The sequence below is a fragment of the Strix aluco genome, chromosome 3 (assembly GCF_031877795.1).
Source record: "Strix aluco isolate bStrAlu1 chromosome 3, bStrAlu1.hap1, whole genome shotgun sequence".
Classification (NCBI taxonomy): Eukaryota; Metazoa; Chordata; class Aves; order Strigiformes; family Strigidae; genus Strix; species Strix aluco.
In genome coordinates this window covers 105,304,479-105,322,103 of record NC_133933.1, presented here as the reverse complement: position 1 = coordinate 105,322,103, position 17,625 = coordinate 105,304,479, and the positions used below count along the sequence as shown (strand labels likewise).

The 17,625-nt window shown below is 37.6% G+C and overlaps 1 protein-coding gene across 1 annotated transcript in view; it reads right to left on the bottom strand.

The window, feature by feature from the left end:
• The window catches only part of COL21A1 (collagen type XXI alpha 1 chain), a 113,483-nt gene that overhangs the window by 38,291 nt on the left and 57,567 nt on the right, over nucleotides 1-17,625 (bottom strand). The window contains exons 10-16 of the mRNA XM_074820787.1: nucleotides 16,621-16,674; nucleotides 15,658-15,711; nucleotides 13,074-13,127; nucleotides 12,165-12,218; nucleotides 10,486-10,539; nucleotides 10,349-10,402; nucleotides 6,442-6,495 (exon numbers count right to left, since the gene is read on the bottom strand). Coding sequence (XP_074676888.1) covers nucleotides 6,442-6,495; nucleotides 10,349-10,402; nucleotides 10,486-10,539; nucleotides 12,165-12,218; nucleotides 13,074-13,127; nucleotides 15,658-15,711; nucleotides 16,621-16,674 — 378 coding nt within the window. The remainder of the gene's footprint in view (nucleotides 1-6,441; nucleotides 6,496-10,348; nucleotides 10,403-10,485; nucleotides 10,540-12,164; nucleotides 12,219-13,073; nucleotides 13,128-15,657; nucleotides 15,712-16,620; nucleotides 16,675-17,625) is intronic.

Below are 17,625 nucleotides of genomic sequence, written 5' to 3'. Positions count from 1 at the left end.
TCCTGATCACTTTTCTCCTAAAGACTGTAAGGAAATAATTTCTTCTAAATATATTACCTATAAAGAGAGTGCTATTTTATAGCAGTGTGTGCTTTAAGGCAAGATAAAACTTGAATAAGTATTTAGTACGCTATGAAACATTTTCACAAGTATTAAATCCACACAACACATGAGTTTTTGAGCACTGGAAATACAACAGGATTTTTATGCTTTCATCTACTGAGAGATTGAAAATAGAAATACAACAATAATCAGACTAGATGTATTAAAAAGTAAACTAAGTAATGGTTTCAGAAAGATATTTTTCACATTAGGTATACTATAGGGTTTTTGGATTTGTTTCTAATTGAAGTATTTCATAACTCAGTATATAAATGCAGATATAAAATATAAATCTTGAGTAAACAGCATCTTATTAACTATAACTGGTACAAATCAACATAACATCAACATAAAGTGCATCAAGCAAAACATATCATTGTGATCACTGAAAAAGATATTTGCATGTACGTGTGGTGTATTTCACTTCCACTTATCTCAAGCAGTGGTCATCATCTGTTTCAGTTAACACTAACACACTGTGCTGCTCCTTCTGTTTGTGAAATAGGAAGATAGGACTGACCTAACTTAACCAAGTTAAATGTACAGAAATGTTAAAATTACTTTCTGATTCTGCTGTAGACTTGAAGAACTTGAACACCTTAAAATTTGCATATCTCATCTAACTATATTAGACAATCTTATAAAAGATGTTCCCATTTACAAACCATTCATTCATTTCACATTTTTCACTCAAATATGGTAGTTGTGGTGTTATATTTCTCTCCTCAGTGATTCTCATGAGAATATGTACACGGCTAGAGGCATAAAAGGGTAAACTAAAGTGAAAGAAAATTTTGTTGCAGCAGGTAAATATAGGCAAAATACCATTTTTTCAGAATTTCCTCCATTCTCAAAATATTTGCTCATTTATATATGTTTATGAAATGACAGCTAGTGATATAATACATGTAAAACTGTACTGAAAAAGCTGAAAGTTCATTAGCATCAGCTACATTTACATTTTAATAAGTAAATATAATTATTTCCTATATTATTATTATGGTTGGCTGCCAGGCATTTGTTCCAAGAACAGGATCTCTAAGGAACACTGTCAGTATACAGATAACTAGCTCTGTGTTTTGTGTCTGTTTTTTTCATAGTTTTCTATGTAAAGAAAGTCAAGAGAGGCAACACTGAACACAAGGCTATTTAACAAGCCGTGTTGTCTCAAGGTGCTGCACTCTAAGCAAATTTGTTCACAGGGAAGAGTTCTGGGAACCTGCACAATAAGGGAGAGGGGGGATTATTACATGTACATGGCACACAGAAGAGAAAAACGCCAAAAAAATATTTCGTTCTGCATACTACCATGTAACTAAGTCAGGAACCTTCTTTCCTTGGTTCCCGTTTCTATTAATCTCAGCATGGCTATAGATGAAGTAGAATTACATGAACTTTAGGTTTGCTTTCCAAATATACAGGCTATATGGTTATACCAGTTTCTATGTTGGATTTTAAAGATTTCTGCTTTATGAAGAAAAATACAGCAACTTCTCTTGGAGATTTCTATATCCTTAGTGTATCTTGAACACATTTCAAAAAGAATTCTGCTACCATACCCCAGCATAAAATACACATTTTTCAGAGACTGCATTGATCTAGATCTGGCATTCCTGATGTAGTTGTAAGAGATCAACAGACTAATCAGGAGTACAGGTATAACAGAGGGAGTCAGGTCAGAAGCTGAAAGCCACGTTATGCTGCTACCGCTGGCACAAATGGGGCCACATCTGAGGTCTTGTGATGTGACCTAAATATTAAGGGCAAACTCTACCATTTTAAGTGTTTACAGCTGTATTTCTGAAAAATATGATTTCTGGAGAGTAAACATGAGCAGTTGCAAATGTTCAGACATATTACTTGTGGCAGGACAGCATATGCTAGGCCTAGAAGAGTGCTATGAATGTCCTGCCAGCTTCACCCACAAGCACTTACTTCAGAGTTCCCATCTGCATGACTGTAAACACAAGGAGAAGTCAAACATAGCTTCCACTGAAACCGAACTCTGACAAAACTCTACCTATGTTAAAAAGGACAGCCAGGCTGAAATTAAGGTCAAATAAATGTTGATTTATTCTATCCTTTAGACAGTTGGCCCCTCAAAAAAATGTATTTATCAAAACAGCCTGTCATCACTAAGATAGAAGACTAGCCATTAAACTATTCAAGTGACAGATGGCCTATTTTTGTCATCAGTAAAATCAGCTTGATTAATAGTTTTACTAAATGCTGTCTAAATTCTTCTGTCCATACTGTCAAATGTTACTCTTACACAGGGTGGGTAAGATTGGGCTGGCCTGGCTAACTTAAGTTCCAAATAGTACTGCTGAGGGAAAACAACCACATCACTTGGAATTTTTTACTTAGCTTTACAACCTACTTTTTCTTGTTTGTAAATTTGGGGATTAATAAGAGTAATAATATACCAGAAAGTATGTTGTCCAAAAAATAACCACACCTCTCAGAGGCTGGAGGCAATGGGAGTTCAGTTCAGCTGTGCTCCCCATCCTAGACCACTGCCTCTTGGATGCTGTCTCAAGATGCATCCATTTTGCAACTGTGCTCTTTTTATTTGTTAAAGCAAGAGAGATTTTAAGATGCCTATTTTTAAAAAGACCAACTTTATTGGGTTTGCGTGGCAAGGTTTGGGGGGGGGGAGGGGAGGGCTACAGGGGTGGTTTCTGTGAGAAGCTGATAGAAGTTTCCCCCATGTCGGATACAGCCAGTGTCAGCCGGCTCCAAGACGGACCCCCCACTGGCGAAGGCGGAGCCCATCAGCAATGGTGGTAGAGTCTCTGGGATAACATATTTAAGAAGGAGAAAAAGTTGCTGTGCAAGTGCAAAGTGAAGGGCAACAGCAGCTGAATGATAGGACTGAGAATATGTGAGAGCAACAACTCTCCAAGGTCAGTGAAGAAGGAGGGGGAGGAGGTGCTGCAGGCACCGGAGCAGAGATTCCCCTGCAGCCCGTGGTGCAGACCATGGTGAGGCAGCTGTGCCCCTGCACCCATGGAGGTTAACGGTGGCGCAGATCTCCACCTGCAGCCCATGGAGGACCCCACGCTGGAGCAGGCAGATGCCCAAAGGAGGCTGTGACCCCGTGGGAAGCCCACGCTGGAGCAGGTTCCTGGCAGGACTTGTGGAACCATGGAGAGAGGAGCCCATGTTGGAGCAGGTTTTCTGGCAGGACTTGTGACCTGTGGGGGACCCACACTGGAGCAGTCTGTTCCTGAAGGACTGCACCCTGTGGGAGGGACCCACGCTGGAGCAGTTCATGAACTGTAGCCTGTGGGAAGGACTCAAGTTGGAGAAGTTTGTGGAGGACTATCTCCTGTGGGAGGGACCCCACCCTGGAGCAGGGGAAGAGTGTGAGCAGTCCTGTCCCTGAGGAGGAAGGAGCAGCAGAGACAACAGGTGATGAACTGACCAAAACCCCCATTCCCTGTCCCCTTGCACCACTTCAGGGGGGGAGATAGAGAAAAATGGGAGTGAAGTTAAGCCCAGGAAGAAGGAAGGGGTTGGAGCAAGGTGTTTTTAAGATTTGGTTTTATTTCTTATTATCCTACTCTGATTTGACTGGTAATAAATTACATCAATTTTTCCCCAAGTTGAGTCTGTTTTACCCGTGATGGTAATTGGTGACTGACCTCTCCCTGCCCTTATCTCGACTCATGAGCCTTCCGTTATATTATCTCTCCTCTGTCCAGCTGAGGAGGGGAGTGATACAGCGGCTTTGGTGGGCACCTGGAGTCCAGTCAAGGTCAACCCACTACACCAACTTAACAAATTAGGCCATGTTTAACTCTAATGTGGCTGAATGGAAGAAATAGACTGTCTGAATGTATGTTTGTGTTGGTGGGGTATCCATGCAACCTACTGAGCTGTCCCAGGGCCACAGATGCATCTGGGTGTTTAACAATATGGTGTCATACAGTTTCAACAGTATCATCCAAGGCCTCTCTTGAGCTTAGGCAGAGGCTATCACAGGGAAGGCACAGCAAAGATCAGTCCCTCTCTCCTACATCAATGCCCTAACTAATAGGGTATCCCACCAGAGAAGATCACACTGAATTGCACAGAAGAGGAGCAGAGAGGAGGCGCTTACACGTTATACATCAAATAGACATTGGAGGAACAACAGAAACAACAGAAGCAGTAAATTGCACAAGACATCCCTCACAGCCCCCACAATCCAGTTCCCTTTCCATCAGATGAAAGCCTCTACTTGAATAGGGGAGCCTACATATCCCATGGCTGAGGATAGCTTTCATTTTGCACAGCCCAAGCACACACTTTTATCACAAAGCTGCTGCACAGAAATGCCCTTTGCTCCGCCTTCAGGCTCTAAATAGATGGGAGCACCATGTTTGCACATGCAGTCTGGTGCTACACCAGCAAGAGAGGCAGATGAGCAGTTATGACTAGGTGTCTTACATTTCCTACTGGTTACCTTGAGGCAATTTCCTGGTCAGCATGTAGACTTTCTGCTCTTCAGAAGAATGTCCACTGATTATAAATGAAGCATATAGTGTAATCTGGCTTGCTCTGTTAGGATTATGTAAATCTTTTGTAGTTGATATATCAGAAGTCTTCCCCTATATTATTTTATGGTGATTTTAAAAGACTTAGTGATTTTAATGTCTTAAATCTGCCACTTAATTTCTCTTTAAAACAAAAGTATGGGACTTAAGTGGTAAGTTTACACTGATGTTTAAAATGTTATATTGTGAAGCATTTATATTAATTTTAAACCAAAATACATTTCTTTAGTAGATATAGGCCAGATGTAACCAAAGGTATCAGATCAGAAAGAGAGCTGTTAAAGTATTAAAAACTTAGTTTTCCCTAGGTCAGAAATACCTTCTCCTTCCTATTTTTTAGATTAATTTAAAAAAAAAAAAATCACAATGACTAACTAACATTTTTTCTAAAAATTAAAAAAGAGACAAAACAAGGCTAGGGACAATAACAGAAGTCTTGTTATTATCTCAACCCATTTGTTATGGCGTACTAACTAACAATATATCAAAACATCTTCATTTCTATTTTATGGTTTTTAATTAACATTCACTTTCCATCTTTCTTATGTATGAAGATGCCATAGATTGTAAAAGGTTAATACATCTCACAGTTATTTGGGGCAGAAAGAGGAAAAAATAAAGCCAAGTGAGGAATTATGTGTGTTCTTCACTTAAGCCAGCCAAGTGGGAAGAAAGTCTCCTGGGAATGATTGCCCAGTGTTTGGCACTCTACTCAGTGTTCTATGAGGTTTTGGTGAATATATAAAAACTTTAAATGAAAGAGCTTGAGAATTTTTCAGCTGGGGGTATTATTTCCACCTCCTAGTTATCAAAACTCTATCAGATTTAAGTACCATGTAACACATACATCCTTTTGTTACATTCAATACCACAAAAATTTCTGAATGTATAAAGCTGTATCTCCTTATCTTACAATTCAAAATGTAATTCAGAATGTAATTCATCTGGAAGGCAGTGTTCCACCAACTGAGCTCCATTCACTGCTCTTGGCCTACTGAAGAAATACGGATCATTTGAAGAAGCTGGCTCTTGGCAGTCAAAGCTTTCAGCTATTTCTACAGATATGTTGGCTCCTCTGCTTCAAGCAAAGTCTGCTGGCCTTAAAGAGCCAAACAAGGAAACAAGGAGAACAAAGCCTAGCTATCACATATAAAGAGGAGGAAAAATGAGCTGCACTGAGGAGTTGCCCAAACACCAGTAGAGGAACAATGTCTCCAGAAACGAGAAAAACAAAAATGCAGCAGCACGGTCCCCAGAAGAAAGAAGAACAGAGATACAGGTAACATGGACAGTGTAACAACATGCAAAGAAGTAAATGACCAATAAAACTGGACAAAGGAGAGGGGGGAGGTAGACAGTGAAAAAATAAACTTCAAGTGTGCATTTAACAACTATATGAAAGAAGATATACCGTGTTGCAGAAATGACACTTAACACGCAGAATCCTTCCTTGTGTAAGAAACTATCAATATCTAACCATACCATCCTATCAATAGGAAAGAGGTCAATAATGAAACAATTTTATAACATATATACATATAAGTATACAACTGCAATATAGTTAATAATCTTTTCTTTTAAGGCATCTTTGACTTTAAAGGCTTGTTTATTTTTTTTGCTAAATCCAGATTTAAAGATGAACACCAGAAAATGAAAAAGCACTTTTACAAAAACTGACATATCAACCAATTTAAATCAACATGGATGAAACATGAAGTATAACACCCATTAACTAAAAAAAACCCAACAAAACAAACAAATCGCTACATAAGGACATGTCAGCAATTTAATGACTTACAGGCTCTCCCCGATGACCTTCTAGGCCTGGAGATCCAGGCTGTCCGACTTCTCCCTTTAAAATAAAAAAGACTGTTAAATACAGTATTAAAAAAAAACCCCTTCCTTTGCATAATAAAAATAATTATTTCAAATAGTAAGTTATTATTTTTAATATAAGTAAAATGTAAAACCAACACACATGGTCAAGGCTTCATCAAACAAAATCTCTTAAAAACACAGTAGGAAGTGTTGTCAATCCGATATTCCCTCATGCTGCATCCAACAGACAGCTGTCAAGCAGTTTGAAAAAAGAGATGAGTGACAATTGTCTTTTGAATCAGAACAGCAATTACTGGTTGAAGAAGCACATAAAACTTTAATAAATTGCTATTGTCCAATTGTTAGTACAACTCATAGCCTGAAAAATATTTCAAAGCACTCCAGAATATAGCAGTACCAGATATGATCAAATCTTTATATCCTTACTCAAAATATATATAATACCAAAAATATGTTGAGAATTTAAAGAATAATTCCAGAAATAAAAGCACTTAAAACAAATGCAAAGATCAATTCATATATAAAAAATAATCTGGTAATAATTAATTTAAGATTACAAAAACTGGACTTGAAGTAACAATGGGTAGCATCTGGGTTTCAAGCCATGCGTTTTTTCCACATTCTTTCCCAGAATGAATATTGTAAGAAAACAGGAAAGCTCCAGCAGAAATTTCCTTCAAAGACAGCCTGTTTGTTACTGCTCTGAATTTGATTACAGACCCAGAATGAAGCAACGTTTTATAGCAAGCAGATGTTGAAGTCAAGCTGACAAAATGTTTGAATGAAGAATATGGCTTCTGTTAACTATTATAGTATAAAATGAATTAAAACTACTGAGTATGTCATATTTTTGTACTACAATAATTAAGAAAATAGTCAAGAAAGTGTCTTTCAGTTTAAATGTACACAGGTTCACACAACTAAGATACTGATTTATCTGTATATTGTTTACAAGCATAAAACCAGATCAAAATACTCTGCAAATTCATGCTTTATCAACATAATACTTCACTCTGAAGAGACACCAGTGACAGCTAAAATTTTATGTTGAACAACTGTGACTATTACTTGTCCATGTTATCAAATACTGGAGAAGAAAAAATCTAGTATCTAATTTTTTTTTTTTTACTTTCTATAGTACCAGAGAAGGAATTTCTCCACCAACTTAGCAGAGATATCTCTGTGTATATATATCGGTATACAGAAAATAAGGCTGGATTCATTTGAGATAAATTCATGGGTTAACTAAACTCCTATCACAGCCAACAGAAGTCAAGACAATTGATGGAGGCTTGATTCAACTGACCAGCCACCAGGAGCTCAATTTCATTGCCCACACACAGACATTTGATCGTATGTGACATACCCAAGGGTGTCTTGTCTGGGTCCCTATTCCCACTCCAGAAAGGCACTGGCTTTCCATAGGACTTATGTCATATTTGTCAGCATCCTTAGGATGCTTTGGACACTAATGCATCTCAAATGCACCAGACACTTTTATGTAGACAACTAAACTGGTACCTACAAGTCTGTCTTCTTTGAGGTGACTTTCTCCAGACTCCACTGGCATTACTGGTTAGACCTCCATTGACTTTAATGGCAACATAGGCAGCTACAATGTCCATAGACACAAACTTAGCTGAGTGTTTTAAGAATGTCTGTTAAATTGTCTTTGCCTGACATATTTCCAAGTGTCAGAGACACATGCTTTTGTAGATATATATATTAATAATGACAATTTGTATCAAGGGGATCACAGGTATCAATGGGATTAGATCAAAATTAAATGAATGTAGGAGTATTTAAAACTAAACCAAGTAACAAATAAAGAAAAAGTCCTTCAGTATCAGAAATAATCTGCTGTTGGTTGCTGAAGTTAATTTCACAAAAATGAGGAGTAAGAAAATATTTTTTTCCATAATTAACAATTACAACTTCTTTTACTAATGTATTTTAAGGGTGTAAACTTAGGGGCAGTTAAAAAAAAAGCAGAACAGCAATTTGACATAAAATAAAGTCATTCCATTACCTTTTAGCTCAGTCTCATTAGGCTTTCCAAAGAGAACAAATAAAATAGGAAATACTGAGTTTACCTAGCATAAAAGTTAGATTTTAAACATACTTTTTAAAGGCTGTTATTTTAGATGTGTTCTCTTAATAAATTTTGAATTGCAGGATGCTTAGTTACACATTGAAGTTGTGCAATTTTTAGAATAACAGTGGCTGTAGTGTTGTATGTAAGTGATAACTCCCCCCTTTAACTTCAAATTAAGACGCCTACGTGTGTTTTTCTACCTGAAGAGGTCTAGAGATACGTTAGTGATCTAAAATCCCATTACAGTGACAGTGAACAGGGGCTTGTTTCAGTTACCTAATCACAAATGCCTGGTGCTACCTGAGGTCCTCTAGAGCAGCCACAGCTTCCACATCGGGCTGGCAGGTACCACCTACAGAAGACCGGTGTCCTTCTGAAATGGCACTTACAGGTCACCTGGGGTACCCCAAACCAGCAAATAGGACTGGAAACTTATAAGTGATCTCACAAAAGTTATAGCAGTTAACACTCAGCAGCTGAATGACTTTAGAGCCTCCATTTATTATATTTATGAAGAGCTTGATTCAGTTGTCAACACATAGACATGTAGAGCCATTTCCTGTTGCAAATAAAGGTGAAAATTTTTTCACTATGAAGACAGTCAAGGATGGAACAAGCTGCCCTATTGTGCAGTCTCCATCCTTGCAGGTTATCAAGACGCAGCTGAGCAACCTGGTATGGATTTCATTCTGTCCCATTTGTGAGCAGGAGGATGGTCCAGGAGATACCCCAAAGTCCCCTCCAGCCTGAGTGAGCCTGGGATTCTGCTGGATCCACCTTCTTGGCAGCTGCTGCCTGGAGGGGTTTAGGTCTCTCACAGGCCTCGTGCCATACCTCCCTGCTTCAGCAAATGTCACACATATGCCATGGTAGCCCCAACTGCTCTAGACAAGCATGGTCACAAAATGGAAGAAAGACCCAGATCTTCACCTACAGTAACAGGACTTTAGACATATCCACTTAAAAGTACACTTGCATTTTTGGACATTGAAGGAACGTTAATCTTGAGCAGCCCTCAAGCACTTCATTATTAAGAAAAATATTACAGGAACAAAACTGCTGTTAAAAAGCTTCTTTACATCAATTCAACTGAACATTTACGTCACATATGAATAAAAAATTTTTCCTGTGAACTTAAAACTGATACTGCTAAAGTCCATCTTTTCACAAATTAGAACAGTGCAAACAACTGGGTATACAAAACAGCCAGTGAGCTCACAGACTGCAATTCATTATAGAAATAACAGATTTTGTTGCCTTTTTTACAGTTGACAGATACTTAGTCCACTTGAAAAACTGTTCTAAATTAAATATAAAGTGCACTGCACAGTAAAGAGAATACAAAAATAAACATGAATCCAATACTGAAGGTGTTTTCCCCTAACTTTCATCCAGCTCTCTTCAAAAGCAGTAATAATAATTAGATTACTTCCTTCTTAATTGTACACAACAGGTATCTTCTGCAGCATATGCTTGTATATAAATTTCATTAACAGATTCACAGAGTTAGAGAAACACAAACAGGCTAAGGGAGATGAAGTATAAACAATCTCTGATGATCACTTATACACTCTTAATAAAAGCTTTGCTGCTGCTCACAAACTGAGATCAATGAAGTCTGCCCATTGACTGCAGTAAACTTTTAGCATTTCCCAGTAACACATATTTTTAAAATTTCCAGTTATTCTCCACAGAATAAACTGGGTATATTTAGACTAACAGCAATGCTATTGAAGACTTTGGCAAGATGTGAACATACATTTGTACATACCTTGAAACCAGGACTTCCTGGTAATCCATCTTTCCCACTTCTGCCAGGGTCTCCCTGTAGCAACAGTTAACAGTCATCAGTAGGTGAATTAACAAGCACAAGTTAAAGTAAAGGCAAATTGTCTTCACAAAACTTACTGATCGCCCAGGCATTCCTGGAAACCCTGTATCACCTTTCTCTCCTTTTGAACCCTGAGAAATACAGCAAAGGAAAAGTAGTGCTCAATGTTTATGCTGCAAATTCAGTATATTTAACATACAATTCACATATGTTATTTCTTATTTTGAACATGTATGGAAGATTTGTTTCTTTCTTAACACAGGTAGTGGTCAATTAAAACTACTCCCTGTTACAGAAATGTAAATATGCTCTGAAATATAGGAATGTGAACACAGACTGTCTTTCAAATTGCTTTAAACTCTAGACCAGTAAATACATGAAGAAAATATAAGGACAGGTGAAAATGTAACTGTTTAAGATTGAATGACCAAAATATGATCTCTGAAATATAAATATTTACATAAAAGCACACCCTGTTTTATATAAATTACAGATTAAAACAATATCTCTCTTCCAGGCAGCTATCAGTCTCACTCCATTTGTGTGCTCCTCTCCTCACTCCCCTTACTCTTCTCCCTCTCTCCCATTCGTTTATATGGTTCATGTACGTTTCTATGTATTAAAAAGCACAGACTACTTTCTAAATAATTCTTACACATACCCTATATTAAAGGCATAGACATATTTGCAAAAAATACATTTACAAGCATTTTGTGTTATGTTAAAATGAATTATGTCACTCCATTAACAGAAGGATGAAGAGAGTTCTCAAAATACCCAAATAAGCAGAGCATGAGTTTAATATTACTAGACATAAATATATGCAAGAACTTCAGTGGAAATGTTTCTGAGTTAGGACTGCAGAATTAAATTCTCTGGGAATACACCTACTGAAAAAACATAAATGATATTGTACCGGGTGCAGGTGCCCTTGCGCGGGCAGCGTGGGCTGCAGGGCAGTCTCTGTGAGGAGCAGCCGGGGCTGCCCCGTGCCGGATACAGCCGGTTCCAGCCGGCTCCAACCCACCCACCGCAGGGCACGGCTGAGCCCCCCGGCCAAGGGGGTGGTGCCTTGGAGGAAATATATTTAAAAATGGGTAAAAACATGACACAGGCAAAGTAAGGAGTGAGAGGAAAAGTGAGAAACCATTCTGCTGACACCAAGGTCAGTGAAGAAGGAGGGGAGGAGGTGCTCCAGGCACCACAGCAAAAATTCTCCTGCAGCCTGTGGAGTGGACCACGGTGGAGCTGTGGTAGCCAAGCTGCAGCCCATGGAGACCCCATGCAGGAGCAGGTTTATTCTGAAGGACTGCAGCCTGTGGGATGGACCCACGCTGGAGCAGGGTAGAAGTGTGAGGAGGAAGGAGAGCAGAGAGGAGCTGTTGTGGACTGACCACCCCACACTGCTCCCCATTCCCCATCCCATGAAGGAGTGAAGTTGAGCCTGGGAAAAAGCAGGGTGGGGGGAAGGTGTTTTACTTTTTGTCTTCATTTCTCACTATCCAAACCTATTTTAGTTGTCAATAAATTAAATTAATTTTCCCCATGTCTAGTCTGTTTTGCCCATGATAGTAATTGGTAGGTGATCTCCCTGTTCTTTTCTGGACCCAATAGCTTCTCCATCTTATTTTTTTCCCCCGTACTGTTGAGGAGGGGGAATGAGAGTGGCTGGGGGGTATCAGGCAGCCAGCCAAGCTCACCCCACCACAGATACCAATAACATTTTGCTTTATTTTATGATTATAAATTTACTTGCCTTTTTTCCATATATTCCTGGCACTCCTTGATCTCCTTTAGGACCCCTTTCTCCCTAAACAAAATGTGTGTGAATAAGTTAATTTTTAAAATAGAAGTCATTATATATAGATATATACACAAAGCATACATGTATAGCAGAGATAAAATAAAGCCAGCAAAGAGCTCCAATATAAAAAAATATGCTCAAGACAATAAATGCAAATCCTGAATTTTCCAAGCTTTCCTAGGAAAGAAGCCCAGAATGTCTGACAGTGCTGGTGAGACAATCCACAGCTCACAGGCTTAATGCTTCTATTTTCAATGGAAGGCACTTTGAGCTTCTGGTTGCTTCAATACAGGTAGGTACCTCAGTGAAAATTCAACTCTTTGAAAAGTGCTGCACTCTTCTGAAGACCTTATTTGAAAAGTTTAAGACACAAATTTTGAAAAACTAAGAAGTAAATTCAGTTGAGTATTAACACAGAAGAGCAAAAGACACGGTTGATCAAGTTTTGGGGAACGTACATGTGAAATAACCTCATTGGGTTAGACCAGAACTATCCTTCAAAATGCTGTCACTCAAATGACTTCAAGAAAATTATATAATTAATTTTTACATAATTTTTTTGACACATTATTTGTGATGAAGAAGGGTTTAAGTAGTAGTAAAATCAAAGTTTGAAGCAATTACTATAGAATGCCATAGAAGAGAACAAAAATGAAAAAACCAGGCGGTTTCCATTGCTTCATATGTATGTAATGAAGTCCCATGGCATGTACCTTCCTTCAGTTTCAGCATTATAGCTATTCATTTTATGTTGTTCATCAAATGCACTGATATAATATTGTATATAAACGTATTTTTCCTTTAAACTACAGAGCAAGCTGAAACACATGAATATTGAAACAAGAAATACATCATTTCAACCTTTGGTGCTGGCATCCCATGTAATCCAGGAAAACCAGGTAGTCCACGGTCACCCTAAAAGAGCAAACATATTTTAAATCTTTATACTGAAAATAGTAGTAATATACTATAATAACATTCATATTCTCAATGATCAACAAATAGTGGAAAGACACTTTATATCACCGTATCAACTACATAACATTGGTATGATGACTGGTTAGAGTGTGTTGTTTAAACAAGATTCAATATATAAAAGAAAAAAATTAAACAATCACTAATTTTTTTAGAATAAATTTTACTGCCATCTCTCAATAAGGCTTATGGAGGTTCAAAAGTAGCAATTTAGCTTTAACAAGAAGAAAAAAGCTTTCAAAAAGAGCTTTGAAAATCTCTGTAGGAGCTATGATAATTCTACCATCCATTCCTCATTCCTGAAGAATAAGGAAATTCCCTAAATCTGGGATAGCTTTGCTCCTGTCTCTTACTGAAAACATCAAAGACCTACTGACCTTATCAAATTTCTCACCTGCTTACTCTGGATGACTGAATTATTAAAAAATAAGGTATTAAGTATTTTCTCTAAAAAATAAACAAAACGAAACCAAAATACACTGATAAAACAACTTTGGCACTTTTACAAACGAGTTGTCATTTCAGTGGAAGAACGAACCCACTTTGGTAAAAGCAGTTGGCAATTGAAAGCAGAAGCTAAAACATCAGTTAATTTTATTGTCCTCACAGGTGTCAGACACCAGGAATTCCAAATCTTTTGCCATTGGTACTGAAGATATTTATCTGAAAAATTGTCTGTAAACTCCCTTGAGCAATTCCAACAAGAGGCTAAACTATAACTTGGCACTACCTGACTTGAAATGTTAAAAACAAGCTTAGTTGCGTGTTTTAGTAGACAGGATCTACTTCACTCGGGACAAAGAGCCAATCATCAACTCATTTTTGGACAATCACAATGTTTTCTCTCTGTTAATATCTAACTTTATATTGAGCAATGTATTTCAATGTTTAATACATTTCAGTCATAAAGGAGGAACAGTAAATTATGCTCAGGAAGTTACTTTATATAATATTTCAAGTTCTAAGACAAAGGGTAAAAGAAAACATGTCTCTAGCACTTATCAAAACCATTCATGTCTAAGCAGATTTGAAGACTGTCACATATTCACAGAAGATAGGAACACGACTGCAGGAATGATAGCTTGTGGGTTAATCTATCAAAATATCTCTCAAGTAAGTTTTGAAAACAGGCAATGGAATGGAGCTCAAAAAATCAGCAAAGCTTATAAAATAAACACTCCATGTATCCATCGCTTCTTAATGAAAAAGAACAGAGCCTCGATTTCTGCTCAGAAGTGGTAATTCAATTATTGGATAAACTAAAACCCTTGGCAATGGAAACAGTTTTAAATTAGTTGCTACAGAAACTTTACAAGTAATGGGATGAAATTAAGGGATGAAAATTTGGGCTGAATCATCAGGAAAAAAATTCTAATGGCAAGACCTATTTTACAATGGAAGAAGTTTGCTAAAACGGTGGTGGAAGCCCTACTTCTTGGCACATTTTCAACAAGGCTGGACTGAGCGTTAGGAAATATTCTATCTGTCACAATCCTGCACTGCCAGGAGAATAGAGTTTTTCATCATCAGTATCTTATTTTCTGCACATGGCCCGATACTGACTGATCAATTAGATTAACATCTAACATCAGTCAGATTAATATGCCTAAAGCTCAGAACACAGAAGTACATTTTTCAGCTTTAACCATGCATTTGAGAATTCTGATGAACAGTGATGAATATAAGGACCTGCTTTTAACACTGGAAATTTCAGAAGAAAGTAGTTTTACAGTAAAATCTGTTTGGAAAAAAAGTGTTTGTTTTACAAAAAAGGCTTTGAAGTTTTAATAAACAAAAAACAAAATACGTTTTTATTACAATGAACTCAGAACTTTTCTAAACATAGGGCAAAACTGTGAGAGAAGGATGGACACAGATATTTACATATCAATGAGACTTGCCAATAGCCAATGGCATATACGGGAGATACAGATTCAAGCTTATCCTGATTACCAGAAGGGAGTTATATATAAGCTTTCACATCTGTCTGCAGCTCCAAGCTACTGGCTACACCTCAGCTAGAATTTTTCTGCAAAAAGCTTTGGTTTCAATTAGTCAGTGCCTTCAGACAAGTGCCATCCAAAAATTCCTACCTAGCTCATCTGGATGCTCACTTAAAGAGAAAAAGGATGAAAAGAGACAGAAAGTGACCATCCTGACAGATGTCTGTATCCTGCTTCCAGGTATCCATATCTAGATAGGCTTTCTAAATATGAATTATTCAGTGCAATAAAGGTGTCACTGGCAGTGCTAAACCCTATATAAACTTTATTAAATAAAGCAGACCAGATTCAGAATTGAAAGAACATTCTCAATTTAGGACTCTCATTCCTTATTACCTTTTTAGTAAACAATTCTCACCAAAGCCTCATGTGAAAATATTGATATTATTAACCGTACAACCAAAAATGATAGATGGTAGGAGTAAAATCTTTTTATCTATTACTTTTTTTTTTTTTTCTTTTTTTACCTTAGTCCCATCTTTCCCTGGTTCTCCCTTGATACCTGGTAAGCCACGTGGTCCCTAAGAGAGAAAAATTGAAAACCAGCTCAAATACTAATACAGTCTGATACAGAATGGGACACAGAAATGTAATACAACATGACCCAGGGACTAATGTGTCAACTAGCTGGTCACAACATTTTGGTAACTGGATACAAAAGCAGAAGCAAGCATGAAATGTACCCAGCATGTATGAATATGGCACACTATCATAACCCATGACTAGGAAACACCAAAACAATTCTTGGCTCTAACCAAGGACCACCCCAGGAAAAAAGGACGTCACACAGCCTGTACTAGTCCAGAGATGTCCCCTTCCTTTCAAACGTCTGTCAGACAACCTTCACACATGTCATGTTGCAGGCTCACTCTCGGCCGCTCTCAGATACTTAATTCAACAAATTAGTAAGTCCTCGACTATCCAGACACATTGGATCATGGCACAAATAAAATACAGCACTGCTTTCCAACAACTGTCCCAGTAAGGGCTACTAAATTAATACAATGAAGAAATAAAAAGAATTTTCCTGGGCTTTATCGGAAACCTTCTTTTGGACATGTGAATTGTGGGTAATCAATCACCATGACAAGGCTTCAGATCACTGTTAATGATTCTTAGAAAAATGGAAGGAAATACTGTTTGGCTTCTGGATCAGGATGAAAATGTCTAAGTCCCAGCTGAGCCCTGCTCCTACAGGCCTTACCCAGCAATGATCAGATTTGCAGCCTAATTGTTAGCCCACTTACAAACCCCAAAACCATGCGAGTTCCCAAGCAATTCACCCAAGGATGGCTCCTGAGTTCATGACATCCCTTGAGCCCTTTTCATTCCCCTCACCTCAACTCTCAGTCACAAACAATGGATATTGGGAGAGATTTGGCAGGATTTGTCCCAGATTTTCAAATTCTAGGAATGAAACAGAAACTTACTTGAACCCCTGGAGTTCCTGGGATACCTGGCATTCCTGCTGATCCCTGATATCCCTAAGGAAAAGCGACCAAGACTTGTGACTTTTCATAAGTTACATTAACAAATTTCCAAACACCTATTTAATGAAAAAATAATCCTCCTGGTTACTAGAGAACTGTTCTCACAACGTTTTAGGTCACAAATTTTAGTAATTGCTATCAAAATCATACATTTGAGATTTAGATTTCAGCTTGCAGAAGCTTTCATCTCTGCATCTGAAGTTTGCAGCCTCCACGCTTTATGCTAAAATCCATTATTTTAAAATTGTAACATGAGAATGTAACAAATACATTGTTTTATTCCCCATTGGGGGGAAAAAAAAAAAAAAAGAACAAATTAACCCACATATGTAGACACTTCTTTTCTCTCTCTCTCTCTCAAGAAAAATAGCTGAAAAATGCCAGGACTTTTTATTTGCAGGTACATGAATAAGCTTTAACAAACAAGGTATGTTCTAATACATTATGCAGCTAGTTTTATAACATCTCTAAATAACAAAAATTCCATTCTCAATACTAAGCACTTAGCTATGAACTTGAAGGTACATAACAGGCTATGCAAGTAAGAAAATAATTTGGATGGCTAGGACTATGAAAAGAAGGACTAAATAATTCATGAGTCGAAAAGAGAATTTCAGGAATGCTTTACTAGAAATGAATATATTGGCAGAACAAGGGAACCTTTACAGAACCCAAAATATATGCCTGAGGTGTTTTGGTAGATTGGATTCAATGAGTACAGCAAAGATGGCCTGTTTTTATGCAAGATTAACAAGTGCTTTAGAAGAATCCTTTAATAGAGGCAAGTAACTGAAGAATAGGAATTTTACCTAGCTCCATTAAAAACATGTCATTCCAATGGACAAAATGAGCTACAAAGAGGTTTTGTGGGTTTTTTTAGCAAACATATAAAACAATAAGAGAAACTGTCCTATACAACTCTGAGGCTATTTGGCTCAGAGCTTT